We start from the raw sequence: 24041 nt of genomic DNA, 5'->3' as shown, positions 1-24041 counted from the left end.
GATAATCTTTGAAGCTCTGACAAGCAAATCCAAAACACTGTAAAGGAAACCAAGTTTGACATCTTTGAATTATGTGTTGAGAGACGAAATTGAGCTGCCCGCTGTGGATGGAACATAAAGAAACCACAAAGTCAAGTCAGTCCATCACATAGTCGCCTTGTGATTTTTTGCTTACTGACTTTCAGTGTACTGTTTGGCCCGCCTGTGTATTAATCTCTTAAATGAGCCGTGGATGACCATGTGAGTCACTCGATGTACTTTCCAATTAAACCCGCCCCATTAGGATGTAATTGGTGCTATCTGAGGCTGCGAGCGAGCCGAATTGGAGCGGAGCGAGAAGCCAGTCCGATGCTATCAGCTCGAAGGAGACAGGAAACCGCTGTGTAATCTCGTCAGGTTGGAGATGGCGACTGCGATCGCGCGCGAATCGGCTTGCTGACGTTTTCGGCACCGTCCTTTTGATCCGAAAGCGACTCTGGGCTGGCTTTCTCTCAAGACCCCCGGGGAGAGGGAGGGGTGGCCTACAGCAGAAATGGGAACTTGTGATGACAGGTTTCTCCTTTAACTGAGGACTTGTCGCTCTTGTGTAATAATCTTAGTTTCTCCTGAATTACAAGAAGTGATAAAAATGTGAGGCCAGAGGGCAAACAAGCAGGAAACTTTTTTTTTTTAATACAAGGTCCTTAAGTAAATGAAGTGGAAGAGTGATTTATTTTTACTCTCCTTGACAACATCCCTAAATAGTCTGTAATTTCTTTTTCTAAACTGCACCAGAACGCTTAGTGTGTTTGTATGTCTCATTTGCTGGAAGAGAAGAACTGCTCAGTAAACATTAAGCACACACCAAAATCTAGATTGGAAACACGTACGCACTGTTACAATACGTGTCACTCACAATCCGACAGCAACACGTGTGTGAAGCTCTCCCGCAGTTACTACGCTCCAGTTTACTAAATAAATACGCACACAGACACGCCATGACGTTGGCCAGATGCTCTTCGCTAATTAAGGCCAAGTATTCCCCGTTGTCCAGGTCGTTGAGAAACCTTAAGTGCACTGCTGGCAAAGCTACGGAGGCTGATTAGGGCGGAGTCATAACATAATATACATTATTATGCAGCAATAATATTTTTAATTAGAGCAGTAGAACTTCCCAAGACAATAAAAAGTTAAACTGCGACTTGGTGGGTGAATTAAGTCAGTTTTTTGGGGGGGGGGGGGATAAAAATTGGTCTTGAGGATTTAATAGGAAATTGCAGCTCTCCCAGGGTGCAGCAGGTCTTGGAGTCCTGGCTCCTGTCCAGAGTCTGGTACTGTGATGGGGTGGGTCACGCTTGTGTCTGACCCTGAGGCCTTCATGCTTGATGTTGTTATTATTAGAGCACATTGGCCCCCGGGCAGCCGGTCCCCTAAACAGGGAAGACTCTGGAGAGGCTCTGGACCTGGAAAACAGCTGTGTGGGTTAGAGGCTGCGGGGGCCCCTTTGCACCCTGTGCCCCCCCCCACCCCCCTTTTCAGTGATCCCCCGAGAACCCCTCTGTACTGGCCAACCAGGAGGTGCCTCTGTTTGATTTTACATACACACCACACTCACCTGGACCGAGGCATGGGTCATTTAAAAAATATATATATATATATATATGGCTACTTCTTACATTTTCTGCATTTATGATTGTATTTTAGGAGGTTAAAAGTCTTCATCTGTCTCTACCATCTTGACTACCTATCCTTGGCAATTCTGCGAGGGTGGGGGAGGGGTTAGTGGGTGGCTTCTAACTGTGTAAATAGCGCTGAAAATTGCATGTGGCCTTTGACTGTCTCTATAATTGCAAGTCTCTTGCAGTATTTTGCTTGGCAGCTTGAGAGGTTAACCCCTGAGGGTTAGAGGCCTGGAGCTCTCCGTCTAACTGGCAGAGGGGCTTCTCAAAGACTCGCTTGTTCACCTCCCAGTCTGGGCAAGGCGAAGCCTTCACTGATTATCTCGTGGATGACAACGAGAGAGCCCAGGCACCTACCGCTTTTTTTTGTCACCTCTGACGGAAAATTTCGCCCATATTGTAATCCCATCTAAAAATCAGGAACAAGTACACCTGCAGAATCTCATTAGCTGACTTAATTTAACAAGTAGTCATTGCAGTACTTTCCATAAGTGGACTTAAGGGAGGAAGTCGCTTAGGTCCAGACGCTCTGCGGCGCTCTACTGTTGTCGACGTGGATAACGGCCTCTCCAGCTCGGGTCGGTGGCGAGGCTCCCTGCAGCTGCTGTCTGCGAGGCTGATTAGTGCGTGGTGATGAGAGCTTGATGGCAGGGGAGCCCCCAACACACACACACACACACTGAAGGGGTTAAGCAGTTGGTTAGGGAGAGACCTGCTCTGTGTCCAAGATGTTGAGTGCCGTGGCACGTTGGTGTGTTGTTACACTGCATGAGGCCTCGTCTCCACTTGATTGGGCCTGTAAGATCACAGCCACCCCCCCCCCCCCCCCTTCATCCGTTCTCTTTCTCTGCCAACCCTCCTCCCCGAGGGTTTCTTTCGCCACATCCTCCCTGCTGATTATCACCACTACCAGAGCTGACTCTTGCACTCCAGCTGCTGTCCACACTTTGGCTCTGGGGCTAATTCAACAATGCTTGCATGGTGGGAGCAAAGTTTTTCAGAGGGGGCCATTTGTACGAACATTCAGTGCTAATACCATGGTGTTTCTTTCTTTTTTTTATCTGCCCGCCAGCAACACTCACTGCATGCCTTTAAGTCACACTCTCCCTAGTGTCACATGTAAACAATAACCAGAGCTACAAGTGTTAAAAACTGAGAACAAGGTCGCAGTCTTGCAAAGACGGTGGGGCGGACCAACATGTGTTGCTCTCCGCAGGTGTTTCCTCTGAGCAAGAACAGGACAGGGGTACAGCTTTCACTGGCCCAGATGTATTTAAAATATCTTAAATTATAATAATATTAAGATATTCTAGCCCGAGCGTACCCTTATCAAAGTTTCATCGGGATGCTGGCATACGAGATGTTCTTTCAGTCTTAGCTTCAAGATTGAACTAGGGGCATAATTTTCTATTAAATTGCTTTATAATTTAAGTCTTTATCTGATAAAAGCAAGCAGGGATGATTCGTGACGTTGCTACAGAACCATTCATTTGTCCTTGTGAAGCTGGAAGAGAAAAATAATAATTGATTGTCGTCGGAGATATGGAGCACATAGAGTCAGAAGTGTCTCATGCACTCGAGTTTTTAGTGAATCATACTCAGTTATATGACATTATAACTGGAAAAAGAATTGGGTCAAATTCAGAAAATTGTTTATGGGGCATCTTAATTGTTTTATGGCGATACTCCGACAAAACTTGATTCTAATTTCCATTTGGAGGTTGACGGGCGTCCCGAGACATTGCACTTGGTGAGTTGCTTTTAATCACACGATTCTCTGGTTCGGTCAAACTTTGTCCGACTCATTTTTGTCTCGCTGCAGATATCAAACATGCTGCTTGGCCACTTGCCTGCAAGCTCTGGAGTGGAACGTTTTCTCAGTCGGTGTGCGAGGTGAGTGTTGATGGGCAGGAATTCTGTGTCAGCCTGGGGAAGGGGGTAGGCGAGGGGGGGGGGGTCTAGTGTCTCTCTGTCACACAAGTGAGACAAGAGGTGCGCCCACCACCCCCATCTGTGTTAAAAGGCCGTATTGTTGAGCACATCTTCATGTAGACTTTTTTTCTCCCCCCCTGCAGTCTTGCTGAGCTCACACTGTGATGACAGCGGCTGTGTCCGTGGAGTTTAAAGTTTCAAATTGAGCACAAACTTGCATTGTGTCTGTTATGCATGTGTGGGTTCATCCGTTAACAATTTTTAATCCCTACCGGTGGCACACACGGAGTCAGATGGTAACAATTGATTTGATCACATTTCGGCCTCCTGCAGAGAATTCAATTATGGCGTTAGGAGCAGTCGTGGAATGTGAAGCTTCCGTCATGCCAGGTGTTGTGTATTGCTATTATGAATACCTGTGACCTAAATCCAGCGGAGTTAAACTCATTCTTTTGTTATTGGAGATTAACCGAGATAGGTTTTATTTCACAGGATTAGTATAATCTGATATGATCTTTGAAAAATGATACATTTCTAGCCGTCTATTTTCTGAAGGTCTTGAGAAAAATCATTCTTTGTTTTTGGAGTGTTTATTATAACGAAATTACAGCACTACTGTGCAAATGTGTCTTTTTTTAGCAAAGTGTAAACCAATTGTCACTCAGAAGAGCACTGACCTCTACCAAGGCCAATTAACAAAATTGCAACAAGCAATTATGACGCACCATATTAGTATGTTAGTCAACCGGTTGTTGATTTACTGAGACAGAAAGTGGCATTGATGCCAGCGTGTCTCAAACAATGCAAGTACTGAAGTATTCCAGATCCTGGACAAGCTTCTAAATTCTCTCTTGGCCCAAGTTCTTGAGTTTTGCATTTGAATTTAAACGTGATTTTATTCAGGCAGGGTTTGTTTGAAATTCCCAATCGGGCCACGTGTTTATTTTTGACTCAGGCTTCCTGTTGCTCAGATGCTATCAGCAGAGATTTAAACTTGAAGTCACAGTCAGGAATAATTGCTTGTTTGTTGATGTTAGTGTGAAAACAACTTAAAGAATCTGAGGTTTTTGATCTGGTATAGCAGCTAAATGCTATTGAAGATGTTATTTTGAAGATGCAGAAATGTATCTTTGATTGCGTTCCAGCACCAGTAGAAATGGCGTCACTGAGAAATGGCGTATAACATCACTCTGAGGAAACAAAAAAGAAGACACTCACTAAAACGGCCTTACTTAAATCATTTATTTGTTGCTCCCAGTTGAAGCTAACTGTCAATTTGGCTTAAAACAAAAGCCAATCGCAAATTCAAACAGCAAAAGTAAACCACATCAGTTCATCGAATAAAAATCAGCTAGCTAAATGCTAAGATACGGTATCATGGGAATGTTGTGATCTTTATAAACCTTAAAACAACTGCTACTTAAAACACATGGAGCATTATTTCTAGGACAGTGTTTTGCAGTTAGGCCCCACACAAAATATAGCAGTCCATCCAATAAATGAATTCTACGACATCCCCAACATGACCATTGGACAAGTGCGTACACAAGGGAGACAGTTCAAGTGCACACATGAATAATTCACCCAGGTCAGACTTTCATCCTCTTATTCTACCTCTCAGACCGCCAGCCGTGTCAGCAAAGGCAGAAGATTGAAAAGGAGGGACGCATGACGGGCTGTTTACCCCGGCAGCTGGTTAGCCGCCGCTTAACCGCCCCCCCCCTCGGTCGCTTTTCAATTCCAGCCGGACCTCGGGCCCGACTCCTGACTGGGAGGCTGGAATATTGTGCGTGGTGGGGATCAATGCGTCCTGAGTGAAATGTCAACTGTGCCGCGGTGATGCGTCAGGCTGTGAGGGACTTGTAATTGCTATTGATCCGCCCGTGTGCTTAACGCAGGGCTGGCCCCGCCACCATGCGAGGCAGCTGCAGAGGAAGACGTATGCATCAGATGAGATAAAACGGAGAAAATAGAAAAGAAAGAGCTCGCCGTTTTTGTTCCCCTCCTTGCATCCCTCCCTCTCTGGCAGCAGATTGATCTTCCTCTTCCTGCTGATTTTAGCCGGGGCCTGTCATTATCGTACTCTGTCATTAGGGGCTCCATTGACAGCCCTGCTCTGTCTGTATCACTCTATTGAGACAGCCACACTTTTCCCGGGCAGTGTTCTCTACTTTTATTAAAATCTCTGACAGCCTGGGTTTAGCTTTCTCTATAGCGCCGCTACTGCTGCTATGTAATTGAAAGTGGCGTCCACCAGTGTCCCTGGCTGGTCATATCAGCTAAGTCTTGCTGGTTTGACTGGTTTATACCATACCATTTGGTCAATTTTTGGGGAATCTTCGTGTTTGTCATGAAAGCAAGTCTTACAAGAGTGCGGTGGCCATTGGGAATTTGGGGAAGATTCCCGAATGGCCTCCGCAGAGATGGTCAATAGGTGGAAGTGATGTCACTGACTTATCTTTGGGTATTTACAATTTCTTTCTTAGCCCAACCATTTTGTTGTCTATTTCTCTAGTTTCTTTCTTATCATTTTTTTTTTATGCCCAATGTTTGTGCAATAACGCTGATTAATTTTCCCTCCTCCCTGCTTATTCTAATTCATTATTTCAAGCAGATAACTTTGGTCTGTCAAGCTGCCCTTGTCATGTCTGATGGAAATTTTTGTTTTCAGCCAAATTGGAATTTTAATTCATATCATAGTTTTTTTTTAAAGGACTGAGAAGGCTGATAATTGCAAAAATGTCGCATTTAAACGTATACCGACTCTCGCCGTTTTAATGCACTCTGCGATATAGAAAAAAACACACGTTTCGACATAAAGAAAAAAGGTTTCAAATGATTCTTCAAGCTGTCTGCCGGGCGTGGAAAGGACATGTCAGTCCTCTTGCCAGGGAGAGAGGGTAATTATCCTTTTCCTGTCAGAGAACAACAAATGATAGCCAAGGATGAAGATGGAGGGTGCATTTTCAGAGGCTGAAATTTTTCAAAAGGAATTTAATTTTCAGGCAGCTGCATATGTATGTTTCTGCTCTTACCCCATTTGTTTTTTTCTCCCATTGAACCATTTTTTTTTTTATCCATTCACACGAGCTATTTGTTTGTGTCTGTGAGCTTCTGAGGGTGCATTTAACTGCCCCCCATCCCTATTTATAGGCCCTACTTTCTTGCAGTCATCTTCCACCCCCTCTTCTTTTCTGTTGTGACCATTTCACGCGATTATGCATTGTCTGAGTAATTTCCCTTTCAGCATCTGTTTTTTTTTTTTTTTACCTTGCACATAAAGAAGTGAATGGAGGGAAAATTATCACAATTACTCATATAATTGAGCCGCCTTTGTAGCAAGTGCAGCTTCGGCAGACCTCCTTTTTTTTTTTTTTCCATCAGCCAAAATGGTTTCATTATATGGGTTTTTCATATTCCCTGACACAGGGCTCCGCTGAGGGTCTGCCGCGTGGATGAGATGCAGAATGAACAGAGCGCATCATTAAGGTCACAGTATGAATAATTATACCCGGCTATGGAAAGAGCATGGACGGCCTCTTTTTCTCTTCCCCTCCCTGCCCCGCCTGAGTACAAATGCAACATCCATGCCTTTTAGTCACAAAGAACTTTGTTTCAAATGGAGCTTCCACCGTCTACTTATACAAAGACGAGAGGGGGAGAGCAAGACTTGTATCAACATGACAATTTTCCGTCATTAGGCCTAATGATAGGCACAGACTGTGGGGATCAAGGGGAGCAGCCAAAGGAGAGGCGCATTCAGGTGTTGGCTGAGTGCTGACCTCCTTCCTGTCTTTGTTGCAGACTTAACTCGGAACAAAAAGTAAAATGAGGGACTTGCGGACTAAAGGCGCTGCAGCCGCAGCTGAATGTCAAGCAGGCCGGCCCTCCGCAGACAAATGGCTTAATTGGCAAATTTGCATGTCGGTTCATTTGCGGGCAGCTAATTCAATAAGAGGTTCTTTTTTTTTTTTTTTTCTCGTTTGTATCCTAACCTAAAACGTCCAAAAAAATGCCCTAGCTGTTAACTTGAAGACAAAGTGGGCTCGATGTCTTGTTTCATTTTACAGTTAAGTTGAATTAAGTCAAAAGCTATATTTTTCAAATTCCTTCCTCGCCCGGACTTGGCTGGGGTAATTGGTCATTTTGCAGCCCATTTCAAGCAGCTGGGATGCTGGCCTGACCCCTGCTGCTGCTGTAATAGGGGGGAAGGGGGGGTGGTCATTTCTCCCGGCTCGCTGAAGGCCTTTGCACACTCTGACCTGTGAATACAGTTGCTTGGAATACGACAAAAATAAATGGAATATGGATTTTATATCTAGTTGCATTTTAATACTAAGGTGAGAAACTCCAGGTTAACAAACATCCATTCAGCTTTTTGTCTGTGCTGAATAATACAAAGCCGTATCGTAATGGATAATAAAATGGTATCACGTAATGTGAGTCTAATGGACTTGAGTTTCCTGGGATCTCAATTATGAGTCATATTTTTTTTTTTATCTGTTCCAGATAGAAAATGTTATGAAATACCAAAATTGTGCAATCTCACCTACACTTTGTTGAAAAAAATAAGACATCAAGTGAAATGAAAATACTGTCCAACTTTATATGCTGTTTTGTAGCACTTCTGTATAACTCCCAATCAGTATTGATCATTTGTTACACCTTTGAGTCAAAATAAAAAAATTCAATTAACTACACAAGAAAATGTTGTTTTTTTGATAAGAAAAAAAAATCTATCATGTGAATTTTATTTGGTCCTCATAACAATCATTCAGCAATCCAATTCCTCTTTTTTTTTTCTGTCTGTTGTAGGCACAAAGCAAATCAATTTCACATTTTGCCGCCACATTGAACATGAAAATAGACACTGAATCCAGTTAATTATGTCGCATCTACTTTGGCTCACTGGCGCCTGAAATTACAGGATGGGAGCAAAACGACTGGAATAACAAAAAGCAAAAAATAAAAAAGCTATTATTCCATTTGTTTAACCCACTTGGAGAATGAAATAAAAAGAAAAGCCATCATGTGGAATAATCATGGGAAAAAATGTGCTTCAATCCAAATAATACAGTTCAATTCAATTACAAAGTAAGCAGTGAATAAACGAGCCTGTTTGAACGAGGGGAGGAAAAGCTTGCAGTAATTAATCACACGCTTGGCAGGGAGCTGCGTGGCCTGTTGGTCAGAATACTATTTAGTGGCTGTTCAAATGTGGCTTTGGAGGGAAGGTGGTTAAGGGCAAAAGGGAGGCGGGGTAAGTGGGGTTGGGGTGGGGGGGCTCCATCATTGCATTCAAATGAAGTCTGTGACATCTTGGCCTCTCCTCTCTCTCTCTCTCCTTCCAGCACCTCCACCTCTCATGCCTCTCTCTCCTCAGGTGAAGAGCAGCAGGTGTTAAAGCCCCTTCAGCCACCGAGCTACTTCATTTATAATGAATCCTGCCGCTAGCCACGTGTAGAGGATTTTTTTTTTTTGTTAATCACACTGGTGGTCATGTCTTAAAATATTTTAAAATAAAAGCAGAAAGCTTTTGAACTAAGCTTTAGGATTTGCCTAAATCATCTGTAAATTCTATATTTTTAAGCTAAAATATCCTTTTGAGATCCAGAATTTAAACATTTGCTGTTGTACAAAAATTACACCGATAATGTGTTTTTTTTTTATTAAAATGCCACTTTGTATGATAATGTTATCTTTATTGATTCCACAGTAGTAAAATCTGACCATTTACATTTCTGAAGAGGTAAAAAAAAATGTTTCGAAGGTTTTAATAATATTGTTGATTGATTTTTTTAGGCTAATTAGTCAAACGTAACTGAAATCGAAAGTCTGTAAAAAGGCGCTTCTAATGATCATTTCTGTGACATCACCCATTATTGGCCAGGCGTACGATATTGCAAGATTTTCAGTCTTTAAATGTAACAAAAAATATATATTTTCATAAAACGGGTTGTTTGTAGGGATTGAAAGTCCACTGACAACTAAATGCCCTCTCTTGTGAAAAAAAAAACCCTCTTCTCGTGGGGAAAAAAAAAGTCTTCATTACCCTTCTTATCATTAGTGTCACTACTTGATTATTTCACATTTGCTCGCACTCTGTTGTGCGAGCAGCTCCAGTTCGTGGATACTGTAATCGTGGGAAAAATAATGACAGTTATCAGTCGCACCCACCAAGTGCCCATAAAAATCTGTCCTCTGTTCTGGAAGATGATAATTATCGGCTGTACTGTCATTATCATTGTTGATAGAGCAAGTCTTAAAGCATTTTCCCCCCCTAAAGTAATAATCCCAGAGAAATCACTTCAAATTGGCCTATTTTAGGGAGAGGGGGTGGGCAGCAAGGGGACCAGTTTTGGTTATATTTGAGAGAATCTTCAAGTTCAGGCAGCACACTGGCATCTGTGCACATCAGGCTCGCCACTCGCATTTGCGATTTGCCGCTGCTTTATTTCAATCCAATTAGTTAATTGGGCTGCTAATGACAGCGAGGGAATTTAACTGGCTTTGATGAGTTGTTCAGGTGGAGATGGAAGCAGTCGGCTGCCGCTGCATCAGCTCCGTGCAGCCTGCACGACAAGTCCGGAATGAAGAACCGAACTCCTGGCGGATATTATTTGCTCCTTCGCATGCAAACAAACGCAGACTACACGTGTGGCTTCATCTGCAGCTTCTTCTGAGCTCCCCGGTAAATTCTGAATATTAATAACCTGTGTGCGTTTTTTTTTTTTTACGTGTAATCCTGTATTTTGTGTTTTAGCCAATAGTCAATTCAATTAAATCAGATTATCAGGGATAATTGCTTATGTTGTGGAAGGCTGGCCGCAACCCCTCCCACACACACACGCAAAAAAAAGAACGACTGATGAAAGAAGCGTTTAAATATGAAGCAGGATTAACACGCGAATTCATGACAGGATGTTGTGTTAAAATATAACAAAAATAATAATAAATGAAACGCATTAATAGATTAAATTCATACTGTTTCATCTTTATGCTTGTGCAACAGACCCCGAGCCATTGCAAGTGACTAATTACCGGCCTATTTATGAAAATTGAACTCTGTGTTATGCTAATACGGCACATTGGGAGCTTTAATTACAATGACATTCATTAAAGCGGTCAGCAGTTTTAACAAGCTTGAACGTTATTTTTTTTCTCTTTCCTGTTATGATTCGTAGTATAGCACATTTTTTTCTGTATTTTACGAGCTCACATCAGTTATTGCTATTATTAATATTGTGAAATCGTTTGAAAAAATTAAGAATAATTATGTTTGACATTTTTCCTCACAATAAGAATACGTGCGTGTTATGAATCGGGTTACGATAACAGCGTTACGTCATCCGCTGCTCTGACCTTAATCCAATTTGTATACAAATATCATTAATCCCAATTCTCATGTGAAAGTGATAATTGTCATTTGTGCTGCCGATGACGGAGATTTGAAGCCCTGAGGTTGTGTGCTCGTCTTCTTCGCTCAGGTCGCTCGAAGGCAGCCGGGCCAATGGGCTCGCCTCTCGCAGCCAATGAACCAATCAGCGGCCGCCTCGGATGAATATTCATGAGTACCAGATTCAAACCTTTGGGGGAGTTTATCTCGATCCGCAGCATCATACCTGGGACTTTTCACGGGAACAAACTGCATTTTCTTATGAATGGAAGGAGAAAAAAGCGGTTCGACTTAAATTGGGAGCCCTCCCGGTTTGGACTCAAACAACAAAAGCAGGAGGAGGACGAGAGCCGCCGGAAGAGATGACAATGACAGCGATCCCAGAAAGTCTTAACAGTCCCGCCTCAGGAAAAAGCGTTTTCATGGAGTTCGGGCCCGCCGGTCAGCAAATGTCTCCGTCCTCCATGTCCCACGGACACTACCCCGTGCACTGTTTACATTCTGCAGGCCACGGACAGCACGACAGCTACAGCCCGGCCCCGAACTTCCCCCGAACCTTAGCCTATCCTTATATCAACTCTGTGGGAAGCCATTCCAACAGCCCGTACCTCAGCTCGGTTCAAACGTACCAGAACAGCTCGGCCCTGCCTCAGACCCGCTTAGAAGAGCCAGGTAAGTGCGTCGAAAAACTGATCCTATTGCGTAACCGATGTTTGCAATTGCGAGGTTAATTATAGTCCGCTTTCCCACCCACGTACATTCATTAATTTTTCATTTCAGCACCAGAAAGTGCCAAGAACGCTGTGGTGGAGGGAGGAGAGGTCCGATTCAACGGCAAAGGGAAAAAGATCCGCAAACCAAGGACCATCTACTCCAGTTTACAACTTCAAGCCCTCAACAGGAGATTCCAGCAAACGCAATATTTGGCCTTACCGGAGAGAGCCGAGCTCGCCGCGTCTCTGGGCCTCACTCAGACACAGGCAAGTATTTTATTCTATTTTTATTTGTTTTACGCATTTTATTTTCACCATATTTTAGTCTTGTCGCTATTATCCGCGTGCTTTTGCTTGCATATTTCTTGACCGATTCTTAATTGCGATGCATGTTACAAATATTTACGCAGTGCAATTAAACCATTATTGTTCTAATGACCACAATTAAGTTTAATTGCATATTTTTTTATTCCACTATTCAGACACGTTTTCTCCAGAAATTATTGTTTTATTTTATTTTATTTTCACTTACCTTTGTATAGTTCCCGTTTTCTGCTGATGACAGTTGTTTTAATTTCCCGTCTCACTTTGTTTATTTATTTTTTGCGGGTGTGTGACGTTCTCCGCGCGTCTAAGTTGCAACGCCCATTTTCTCACGCTGCTGCTTTTTTTTCGGAACCCTCGCGCAGGTGAAGATTTGGTTCCAAAATAAAAGGTCCAAGTTCAAGAAACTGATGAAGCAAGGCGGTGGCACTATTGACACTAACGCCTTGGCCACAGGCCGCGGACTCTCTAGCGGGTCTCCCACGCTGGCGCCCGCCTGGAGCTCGCCGATCGGTGGGAAGACGTCAGTGGGCGCCACCACGGGGTCCTATATCCCGGCCTACACGTCGTGGTACGCCGGTACACACCAGGAGTCTATGCAACAATCCTCCCAGCTCATGTGAACTCACGTCAGCCATGCACGCCACGCCACGGCGCGGGGACCCGGAAAGTTTGAGCTCGGAGCGTGGGCGTTTGCTCCCCCCTCACGAGTGGTGGGCGCCTCATTCCGGAACCAGATGAAGATGACGCTAAGAAACTTGAAAGAGATGACCTCCACGTATGAAATCTTTCACAAGCGCTTTTTTGGGGGCTGCTTTTTATTTTTAAAAATCACATTTGAGAGAAATGTCATGGTTTATTTATGATGACATCACTTTTCATTCATCACAAGGCCAATCATGAGTATTTGTTGAACCAAATTATATCGATAAATATAGCTGTTATCATTCAGAGCATATCGTATGAACCTGTTTATTATTTAAGTTAAATTATTGGGATTTTTTTACTTCTTCAATTGAGGCCAGTCTTGTGTTCTATTTGTGTGTTTAAATTGAGAAAACAACATTCTGTTGTTTATGCTGCACTATACGCGAGCAAAAGCTTTTCAAGTTATGTGAAGAGGTGAAAAAGAAATACTACCCACAGGACGAGCAGCTCATTTCTCACTGTGTTTTATAGATGAACCCAAATTGTTTTGTGCTCTACTGGCTGTGAAAGGTTTTTAGGCTTGCTGTAATTCGTCCACATGTGTTTTAGTCCACAGGAAAAAAAATAGTTTTGTATTGATCTCTTTAATTTATTGGCTCTTTATGTACATACTGTGCACATTTTCACAAAGCAGTAAAATGATTTAACTTATGTGAAGAACCGTGTGTGGAGCTGCGCTGTTTTCGACACAAAGCATCGTGCACATGCATGACAACACTGCAAATGGCTAAAAGATGATTTATGATATTTTTTGGCTTGCAGCCTATTGTGTCGCTGCTGCTGTTGCTGCTGCAGATGTTGTCAGCACACTAAAAAAAAGGGGGGGGGGGTTGCCACGAAAATCTGGATTAATTCAACAACTCGTATTCTTTTAATTTTTACCTCAAGACAATCGTGGGGTGGGGTGGGGTGGGGGGTTGTTGCGGGCTTTATTGAATAATTACTCCTGCATGCGCAAGCAGGTGCTGCAAAAAGATGGGGACAAGAGGCCCAAAACTATAAGGAACCCCCCCCCCCCCCACGTTGAGCCTTTTTGGAATCCATATATAGATTATGAAAATATAATTTTGTTATCTTTATGTATACTCCAATATTTGCGGAGCCACACTTGGCAGGCGATAAACAGAAAAGTAAAATCCTCCTTACTAAATACGCAAGCCATTTCCATCCATTGCCATTTGATAAAATACTCAGCCTAATCATTTAGGGTTTAAAATGCATTTTGTTTTTCAAGCAAAAAATATCCATTGATATTAACACCTTACATATGTCTGAAATAAAATAAACTGGAGCACATGAAAATTTAAATAAAAGAAATTTTTAAAAATAGTGTTATATAAAAATCTATTTTTATTGAGAATTGTATTTAATTTATACATGCATATATTTTTATATATTTTTGTCAGCCTGTTGCAATTACAACACGATTTCATCTTTCATGATATTATTCAGATTTATATGGTATAATTTTACGTATACTATCACAATCTTAATAATTATGAACTTTACAAATCATTTATACTATATTATCAAAATCCGAATTGCACTTATACGTCTAAATGAAAAAACTAAAAATAAAATAAAATAACTAATGCATTAAAATAAAACCATATTGCAAAGATACACCGAGTTATATTCTTCCTGTGCGCTTCCTATTTCTTTGTTTCTTTTTCATACATCAAACTGGCGGGACCAAGCACCGTGCCCACGCCCACCTCGCCAATCCTCGCTCGCGTGTTTCTCTCTCCATGCACGAAGCAAGCCCGTGTATTGTTGTGCTGCGCGAAACGTCAATTTGGCTGCTCTTCTTGTGCACCAAGAAAGGCGCAGCTGCACATCCAAGAGGGTCAGCGTTATTTCGCTGCTTTCTCTTCTTGATTATACCGAGCCGAGGCCATCAAACCCGCCATAATTACAGTCATTTCGCCCTTATTTATTCTAATACAGTTTCCCATCTCTGGGCTAATTATGAGCAATTTTTCTTTTCTCTCCCTCCTTTGCACTCTCTCTCCTTCTCTCTCCCCTTCTCTCTTTCTCCTTCTCTCTCTCCTTCTCTCTCTCTCCTTCTCTCTCTCTCTCTCTCTCTCTCTCTCTCTCTCTCTCTCTCTCTCTCTCTCTCTCTCTCTCTCTCTCTCTCTCTCTCTCTCTCTCTCTCTCTCTCTCCTGCTTTGTGGGGTCCCTCGAAGAATCTTTTAAGCGCTGATCGACAGCGATAGAGCCTTGAAATAAATTCTGGTGTAAAATAGAGGAGGGGGAAATGTAGGTGAGCTGCCATATATGCAAGCGGGGTCTTGGCTGGCTGTTTTGGACGTGCAGTGCAAATTGCTTGCAGGTGCAGACTCCATGCAAGCTTGTCAGTGCAAGGAGAAGCTTCAATTTGGTACGATATGCACGCAAAATACATAATATACATGGCAACTTATCGTAAGTAAAAACACGTTAAGATCTCAAAATGCATGATAGGAAAATGTACAACCCACCTTTAAGCTTTTAAGGATGAATAAGCATCCAAGAGTTCCCCATAGCGCTTAAATTCCAATTTCAGCTTAAAAATAGAAATAAGGGGGAAAAAATCCGTCCCCCGTGCATGTTGTGCTCCAGAGATCCGAATATGACTGGGAAATCTCCCACTTTATTTCCCCTTTATATAGCAGATGGGGAGAAAAATGCCGATTATTAGCATAAATGTTTACTCCTCATTACGCTGATGACATTGTGCACTCGAGGTCTCTGTAATCTTTGGGTGGGGAGGGGGGGAAATTATGAGTAATTTTTGCCGCTGCAAATTTAAAGCAGCAGTTATCCCGCAATTCAGGCTAATTCGGATCTAATTATACATGAGTCAAGTTACTCTTTGGGCTGAAAACTATATGCATTGATAGTTGCCATTTATTGTGTACATGCAAGTTGGACAATGTTGATGCTCGAGACTGTCTTGGGTAAAAATGACACCCGGTATTAGGAGGCCTGAAATGGTGCCGAATTATGGGAGTAATTGCAGGTTTTCATAATGAGTGGAATTACAGCACAGTGCGAGGACAAATAAGGAAACCGGGAGAGCATGTGGCATTTACAAGTTGCACTTTCAAAAAGGGATGCTCGCTGCATGCAAGCCACAAAATCGGGCATCAAAAATAATGAGGCTCAGTTGTTATTATTTTTTAGGGGCTGTTAGAGTGGGAATAATTTAGGTCAATATCACAACAAAATGTCTGTAGTGGTTAAATGATGCACGTTCACATTTTGTAAAGTGATTTGATGAAACAAGTGATATTCTATTTTCATAATCATATTGACATCATATTAAAATTTCTATCTATCCAGCCATCCATGTCTGTATCTAAACTAAATATCTTATCTAAATGCTTAAATATGACTTAAAAGTAATATTGGGTTATTGATTTATGGTTTTCTTTGTTATTTTTGTCAATAACATATTGGCACTAACCCTAACCCTAACAACTGTGTGTGTGTGTGTGTGTGTGCGCGCGTGGGTGTGTGCACGTGTGTGCGTGCGTGTGTGTGTGTGTGTACAAGACCTTTACTATTTATGTCAGTATAAATAGCAGCAGAACTTTACATGGAAAAGGAGAATAAAGCGTTCACGGGGAACATGTTTATTTAAATAACCATATGAAGCACTGTAAAAAAAACAACAAATAAATAAGACAAAAACACAATTAAGTGTGATCCAAGTCAATCAGATGAAGGACAATCAGTAGCTTGCGGTGGAAAACGGATGTTTGTACCAATCGCCTTTAAAAATCAAAGTCATGAGCGATCAAAAAGTAATATTTACACAAACGTGGAGATATACAGCTCTACAAGATTATTATTGTGTTTTGTGTTTCCAAATACATATCAGATCTTTTTTTTTTTTGCAGACAATGAAAACCGGTCCAAAAAGATTCTTATTTTTTTGGCTCTTTTTCCCCACAACTAAATATCACACAAGATGAGGTCAAGTCGAAAAAGGCACGATACAGTTGACCTTTGCTACATCACTGACGGGCAAGGTAGGAATTTGGCAACATGATAATCAACAAACGGCATGTCAAAAAATAACAAGTCGAGCATAAAAGCGGTCCATTCATTCATTCATTTACCCCTGGACATAAACAGAATAAATAAATAGAAAAATAACCGCCAAAATGTGGGTCAATGTGGCGAACGTCCACAGTTTTCCTTCCGCGCGTAAAAGTAGGACCCACTCAGACGTCCAGAAATGAATGCGCGCGTATATTTTTCAACACCAGCGTCACCAGTTGTTTTTTTTGCTTCAGAATATTGTCCCGGCAGTGATGGCCGGGTTGTGGTGAAGCAGAGCGGGCTGCAGGTGGCTCATCGAGTTCGTGTTGGAATACCACGAGTAATTGGCCAAAAAAGAGGACGACGAAGAAGAGGAAGAGGAGGGGGCACTGCTGCTGCCGTTGTTGGGCGGACTGCTGCCTTTCGGAGGTAACGTGGAGTTACTCATGCCTTGAGTCTGTGGAAAGTCCCATGCGCTGGGCGGGGAGGCGCACGGAGGCGACTCGCTGGCGGGGACGTGCTGCTCGGGTGCGATTTCGCCGTTTTTCCACAGCTTCTTGAACTTGGAACGGCGGTTTTGGAACCAAATTTTCACCTATGGAGTAGATGACACGTTATTGCAGCACTGGTTCCGCTCTCCATGGGGATGTGGCGTGTTTTCTTTTTAATGGTCAGGCACCCACCTGTGTCTGCGTGAGCCCCAGGGAGGCAGCCAGCTCGGCCCGCTCGGGCAGCGCCAAGTACTGCGTTTTTTGGAAGCGCCTTTGGAGCGCGGCCAGTTGGAAGCTGGAATAAATGGTTCGAGGTTTCCTGACCTTCTTTGGTTTTCCATTCACCATTCTGATTTCTGGCTCGCTCTCTTCTTTTTCTGCGGGAGGACATTGGAATGTTGTTTGAGGTTTTGGCACTGGGTCCGTAATTTGGATTCGGGGGAGTATCACTTTTGGTTTTATATGGCCGTGTGCGTGCAAGTTATAATTTGACATTGAACATTGTCTTTTAACACAAACCTATTTTTGTTACTTTATTACAATGGGCGTGTGCATGCAAGACTTTCCACAGAATCTTCTTGTGGCTATATATTTTTTTTCTTTATGGGTGTGCGTGCAAGTATTTTCCACTGAATATTTTGCGTGGACTGAATCAAGCCCCCCACCCCCCACCCCCCCACCCCGTTATATTACTACATCTAAGCATGCATGAGATAAAATAAAGCAAAAATTTACACCGTTTCAGCAACTTGTGGACAAGAAATAAAGGTAGCATGTAGAAGAAAACAAAAATGTGACCATGCAATGCATCCATGTTATTTTTTTAATTCTAATTAAATTTTAATTATTTATTTATTTTTACAGTTCTATAAATTTACGATTAATAAAGCTATTTATTTTATTGTTTTATATATCTGTTGGCGCATACACGTTCTAATTTACGAGTGAACAATGTTTTTAAAGCGAAATATCACATTTGTACATGCAAGTTCAAAATGTGCGTTCCATACCCGTTTCGGCAGGAGTGGGTGAGGAGCTGGGTCCAAAACTGCCGTAGGCGCCGTAAGACGAGTTGAAGGCCGCCATGTCGTAAGACTTCGAGTTGTACGGGACCGCACCGGCTCCGCTGCCTTGGTACTGGAAAGAACCGAGGGGTCCAAAGGGCGATCCGCCGCATGAGTGTCCGTGCTGCGGGCTGTTGTAATAGCTGCTGTCCGTAGCCGTGGACACCGGCAAGGTGGGCGACTCCTGCGACTTGTGCAACCTGTGGTAGTTGGTGGAGGTCATCTGGTTGGAGTGCATATCAGTGCTGAGGTTCTCAAAAACTCCTGTCATTTCGAAATGTGCGCAAAGATGCAAACGCGTCCGGAATCTGGTTGTGCTCTTTGTCGAGTGGGGGGAAAAAGCATCCCAGGGTGGGCAAAAAGAGTCTCCCTCCCACGGTGGCCTGTGATTATCTGCCACGGTCCGTGGAAGGAGCGCACTTATGAGAGGGTGGGAGCGCGTCACGCCAACCAATGACGAAAGAGGAACCATACTGACTGCTTCGCGATGCATGACCCCCCCCCCCCTCTCTTTTTTATGCCCACTCCTGTATTCAGTGATTCACAAACAAATACGCTACAATATTTCAGTCCTCTTTCCGTGTTTTATAAGAAGGAACCGACGAATCTGTGTCTCAATAAACAATATCACCTTTTGCTCATATAATCTTGGAAATTAATAATCAATCTATTTCTTTATTCCTAACAGTATTTTGTAAGCTACTGTTATGCTCTATTTTAAATTGATACAGTGTTTAATTATAGCGGGATGATTTTTTAACACATCTATTGTCACACTCATACCGACAGTCTTAACAAAAAATGAAAATAGTAATTGTTCTGAAAATTGCAAACTCACACTTCAACATAGCAGTTCAAATTAAAAGGAAGATTAAAAAATGATTAAAATAAAGCTTCCTGTCGTAAATAGTGGACTTCCAGTACCATAGACACATAGAGAATAACTTTATTCAAATCCCCAGGCAGTTTTAAGTCATCAAAATGTGGTTGATTGTCCATAAATGTCAACGTATATTTTGTAGGATGAGATTTGGGTTCGTAATATTTTCTTTAAATAAAAAAACAAACACAAACGCTGTTCCATCGCGCTGAACACAGTCGTGCCGATACAGCAGCTCTATCATGCGGTAGAAAACGGCATTACACGTATTTGTCGTTTCAATGTTGACAAATACAAAAAATGAGAGACGTTATTAAAATGCCTGACTGTTTTATTATTTTTTAATAAACAGTTTAATAATAATAATAATAATGATAGTCATTATATGCCAGCCCCAGTCGTTTCAGTTGTGTACCCACAAATTTTAATTTAGAATCTTCTAATGTTCAGAACAAAGCCGCAGACCGTTTATGCCCACAAGATGGCAGCAAAGCACATACCGGCACAAATGTTGGACTGACTGGGCTAATTGCCCTCTTGTTTCACAGCCTTTATTGAGTCAAGGCATATATTACATTGGAAAAAAAAATCCTACTGCACAGCACCAAAATGTACGGAAGAGGATTAGGGCCAGTGAAGAAAAAAAAAACGAGGGGTGACAGGATTCTGACTTTTTTCTCAGAATTCTGACTTTAAAGTGGGAATTCTGACTTTATTCTCAGAATTCTGACTTTATTCTCAGAATTCTGAGAATAAAGTCAGAATTCCGACTTTAAAGTCAGAATTCTGAGTTTAAAGTCAGAAATTGGGAATTCTGACTTTAAAGTCAAAATTCTCACTTTAAAGTCAGAATTCCGACTTTAAAGTCAGAATTCTGAGAATAAAGTCAGAATTCTGAGTTTAAAGTCAGAAATTGGGAATTCTGACTTTTTTCTCAGAATTCTGACTTTAAAGTCGGAATTCTGACTTTATTCTCAGAATTCTGAGAATAAAGTCAGAATTCCCACTTTAAAGTCAGAATTCTGAGAATAAAGTCAGAATTCTGAGTTTAAAGTCAGAATTAAACTCAGAATTCTGACTTTATTCTCAGAATTCTGGTTAAAGTCGGAATTCTGAGAATAAAGTCAGAATTCCCACTTTAAAGTCAGAATTCTGAGAATAAAGTCAGAATTCTGAGAATAAAGTCAGAATTCCCACTTAAAAGTCAGAATTCTGAGAAAAAAGTCAGAATCCTGTCACCCCTCGTTTTTTTTTTCTTCACTGGCCCTAATCCTCTTCCGTATTTTGTCACAAAAAGTGGATACATAGTTTAATAATGTCTACCTTCAACTGTCCTTTCATTGCTGACAGAGACAAACAGAACAAGAGGAAGTTAACTCTGCTGGTTAGCAAACTTAAACACAGAGAATGCTGTACTGACTTTTCCTCATTTTAGCGGTCCATTGTGCAGTTGTGCGTCTATTAAAATGTTGCAGTAGTTACAGTCCGGGGAACTCTGCATGTGTCTGCAGCATTGTTTCCTTGAAAAGCTCCAGCTCATTTGGACTGCTCATTAGTGGAGCATGTCTGCTCATTCATCTTTTATTCACTCGGGCTGGCATGAACAACAATTGCCCAGTTCAGTATTTTCCATTGTAGGATGGCTTTAAAAAATATAGCTTTGTGAGCTAGCATGGTTTAAAAAAAAAATCCACCATGTCCCTGAAAGAATCCCAAGCATGCAAATGCTTCCTAAAGACAACAAAGTGAGGAGATGAAAATTCTGCTTCATAAGGTGCACCTGCACAATATACTTCTTCCCCCAATCCTCGAGATTCACGGTCATTGTTTCTGGTTTTCCAGTATTTGTTTATTGATTGATTAAAATAAACATTGAGCTACAGCAGGTCTTATTATGTTAAAACAAGAGCGGAAGAGTTCCCACTCAGTAAAGCGATTTGATGCTGGTTTCTCTCGGTGAGCTCCTGCTGTGACATTTGGAGCATTCATCTCCATGGCAACACACCCAAATCCTGTCACCACATCATTTCAGCTTTGAAATACTTTTATAATACGGGCTAAAGGTAAAAGTCAACAGCTTAGTGATTCTTCTATTGTTCTTCATTAGACAGTCAGCAAAATTGCTCCAGTTCATCTGCTCCTTGTAAACATGGAAATGATCCTCCGAGTGTCCCTTGACCTCTTTGTTGGAGAGCTTGCATATGTTCAGCAGTGCTCCGGACGTGGGTTTTTTTTGTCAGGGAGCTTCCACCAGGGTATTCACCATTGAGGATGTGTTTCCTAACAATCAGTCATGGGGCATTATGCAGTGGGCAGAAGTTATTTTTAGCAACAAAAGCCTGTGAGACAACAACAATTGGAAGGAAGTTGAAGTTAGCTGGACAAGTAGCAAAAGCTTGATTCCATTTTGAGTAGATTACTTTTACCCAAGGTTGGGTTTATTATTTTAACCCAGCAGATTGGGTCAGGTCCTCCCTGACTGACCCACTTTTGGGTTAGCTATTTCACCCAATTTGGGTTACTTTTAAGCAGCCATTTTAAGAGTGAAAATTTGATTTTTAATGAGATGGTGATCTGGGAATGTACTTTTCGCTCTAACAAAGTGTCACTTCACTTTACAGGAACAATAAAAGGATCCCCCAGCCCCCCAAATCCCCGTGTCATCTGCCCGGCCTGAGAAAGAATTTCATGAGGTCTGCGAGGTCCTGTTCCCTCCATTGTTGAGTTGGCGGGATGGCACGACCCCCTCCGCTCCATAAAATGGCAGGCAAGCCTTTGTGAGTGTGTGTGTGTTCTGATTTAGTGCGGATGGTCTCCCCACAAAGGAGAGCAGCGCTGTCACAACAGGAGCGGGATCAGCTGCTAGCAAAGCGTCATTTAACGCTACACTTCACACGCTCGCTCAGCCACGTACAACCGACATCTCAAGCTGATGATGAGCTCAGCATTCACATGCTGGGACAGGTCTATTTGCTGGATAGATCTGGGTGTGTCAATTCTAGCTTTGTTTGCCTTTTTGTTTTATTTAAATGAGAAAATGATGACTTAGCCCCACATTAGCCATCCATCCTTGAAAGCCTTATATGAAAATGTGTTTCACAGACACAGCACAGGCCACACAGAGACTTCAGAAGGGTTCGCTTGATTCCAACAAACGAGGAGCTAATTGAAGAAGAAAGCTCTCGCCACCTGCAAACGGGTCACCTGATCGACCATCGATCATCCCCTCACCCCCCTGACCCGCACAATAGAACCCTCCCAAGCCGGCTCCTGTTACGCCGACCGCCTTGGGACAGAAAGCGCATGAAAGTGTTCTTTTGTGCACCGGCTTGATCTCAGGTAAAGGCACTTACACGCCTCTTTGGTCACAAACACACAAAGGCACTGGGGGGGGGAAACATAAACAACTCAGTGGGTTTCAGTGCAAATGGACATTTTTCATAATGTTTTTTTTTTTTTTACTTTTTAAAGAAAATAAGCACTTGTGGTTGCTATTTCCCTTTTTCTAAACTGTGTCAAGTAACTTCAACTGTAAATTCATCTGAACTACTTAAGTGAGCTTAACACCACAACAAAGACTTATTTTGGTTTTTTACATCCACTAACTAGTCCGAACACTAAAACAGGAAACAGTTATGTACTGAGCTACAACAGAATGCTCCCACCGAATCCTCATTTTATATTTTTTACATTTCTGAGCAGCCATGTCTGACCCCCTCTTTTAAATTTTTTTCTCCGTCTTTGAAAATTCCTAAACAGATTTTTATCTCCAGCGACTCACTCATGCACAAAGTAGTCCCACAATGAGATCATGGCATGGTTGAAGCCTGTGATGTGTTTAAGTGTGATGCATCGATGAGGAAATGCGACTCAACAAGAGATGCCATTCACACATTTCACACAAGAGTCATTTGCCGCAATTAGGGATGTGGTTCGACTCCTACTGACACACACACATTCACACGCATAGTGACAATAGCCACTTTGTGCAATGTCATGGCTTAAACTTCTCGTTGCCATCCGATTTGAGCCGACAAAACTAAAAACCTCTGCAGGCCGCGTAAGAGTTAAGATCAATGCTACCAAAATCTGTTTGGTTAAACGATATAAGACTACAGGCGCCTTGGTGACTATTAATGAATTTTTAATCAGGATGGCAGGTGCAAGCATGTTCATAATTGATGCCTTTTCCCTCCGTCTGATGATTATGGCATCAATAATGCAGCAGTTCAAATCAGTTCCGCTAACCTGCGTTTACAGTGCGCCACTTCAATCACAAGCACTTTCAAATGTTTGCTTTACTCAATGCAACTGCTTCTCTCACCGTTTGGTGTCAAAAGGAGATGTTTATTTGTACAGCTGAGTTGACCTCTCCCTGTTTTACCCTTAAAATGTAATTATGGGACTTTTCAGATTCATTTGCATTTTCCACTAAGGTTTTTCATTGTGTTTTTCATTTGAACCATCTTTTTGTTGGCTTTATGCAGTCCGCAAAAGACAGATATGCAATGTAACAGCTGAACAAAATGATCAAATAAATCGAGCCTTGCTGTCACACCTCCCTAGCACCTCAAACGTAACACTGAAGAAAACAAAGCATAGTGTGAAAACAAACAAGCAAATAAAATAAAACATAGAAAGTGATCTTAACATGCAATGTTACATTAATCTATACTGGTGTAAATAAATGAAGTGCCAGGCTGTTTAAAATAATTTGTAAAATAATCTTTTTATGTAAATAACATAAATGTAAAATTATAACTGAGTTTTTGAGCATTTAAAAAAAACGTACGTGTACTTTTGAAAGAAAAATTCTGAAAATGACTGCTAGCTCACAGGGACTCAA

At 42.0% G+C, this 24041-nt stretch overlaps 2 protein-coding genes and 2 long non-coding RNA genes across 4 annotated transcripts; 3 read left to right on the top strand and 1 right to left on the bottom strand.

Annotated features, from left to right (window-relative positions):
* Window positions 1–1718: 1718 nt before the first annotated feature.
* LOC133159684 (uncharacterized) lies at window positions 1719–8844 on the top strand. Its single transcript, XR_009715728.1, has 3 exons — window positions 1719–3408; window positions 3481–3551; window positions 7020–8844. It is a non-coding gene; the product is annotated as an uncharacterized LOC133159684 (long non-coding RNA).
* An 897-nt stretch (window positions 8845–9741) lies between these two features.
* dlx1a (distal-less homeobox 1a) lies at window positions 9742–13391 on the top strand. The gene is made up of 4 exons (XM_061286939.1): window positions 9742–10281; window positions 11078–11658; window positions 11767–11966; window positions 12389–13391. Exons 2-4 carry the CDS (start codon window positions 11148–11150, stop codon window positions 12644–12646), a joined length of 969 nt encoding a protein of 322 aa, XP_061142923.1. The 5' UTR covers window positions 9742–10281; window positions 11078–11147; the 3' UTR covers window positions 12647–13391.
* Window positions 13392–16332: 2941 nt separating this feature from the next.
* Window positions 16333–18729, bottom strand: dlx2a (distal-less homeobox 2a). The gene is made up of 3 exons (XM_061287711.1): window positions 18262–18729; window positions 17444–17628; window positions 16333–17355 (listed from the first exon to the last, which is right to left on the bottom strand). Exons 1-3 carry the CDS (start codon window positions 18584–18586, stop codon window positions 17011–17013), a joined length of 855 nt encoding a protein of 284 aa, XP_061143695.1. The 5' UTR covers window positions 18587–18729; the 3' UTR covers window positions 16333–17010.
* A 2822-nt stretch (window positions 18730–21551) lies between these two features.
* Window positions 21552–23115, top strand: LOC133160112 (uncharacterized). The gene is made up of 2 exons (XR_009715815.1): window positions 21552–21972; window positions 22298–23115. It is a non-coding gene; the product is annotated as an uncharacterized LOC133160112 (long non-coding RNA).
* Window positions 23116–24041: the final 926 nt, after the last annotated feature.

The sequence above is a fragment of the Syngnathus typhle genome, linkage group LG9 (assembly GCF_033458585.1).
Source record: "Syngnathus typhle isolate RoL2023-S1 ecotype Sweden linkage group LG9, RoL_Styp_1.0, whole genome shotgun sequence".
Taxonomy (NCBI): Eukaryota; Metazoa; Chordata; class Actinopteri; order Syngnathiformes; family Syngnathidae; genus Syngnathus; species Syngnathus typhle.
Note: the sequence above shows the minus strand (reverse complement) of the source record. Positions and strands in the feature narration are given on the sequence as shown.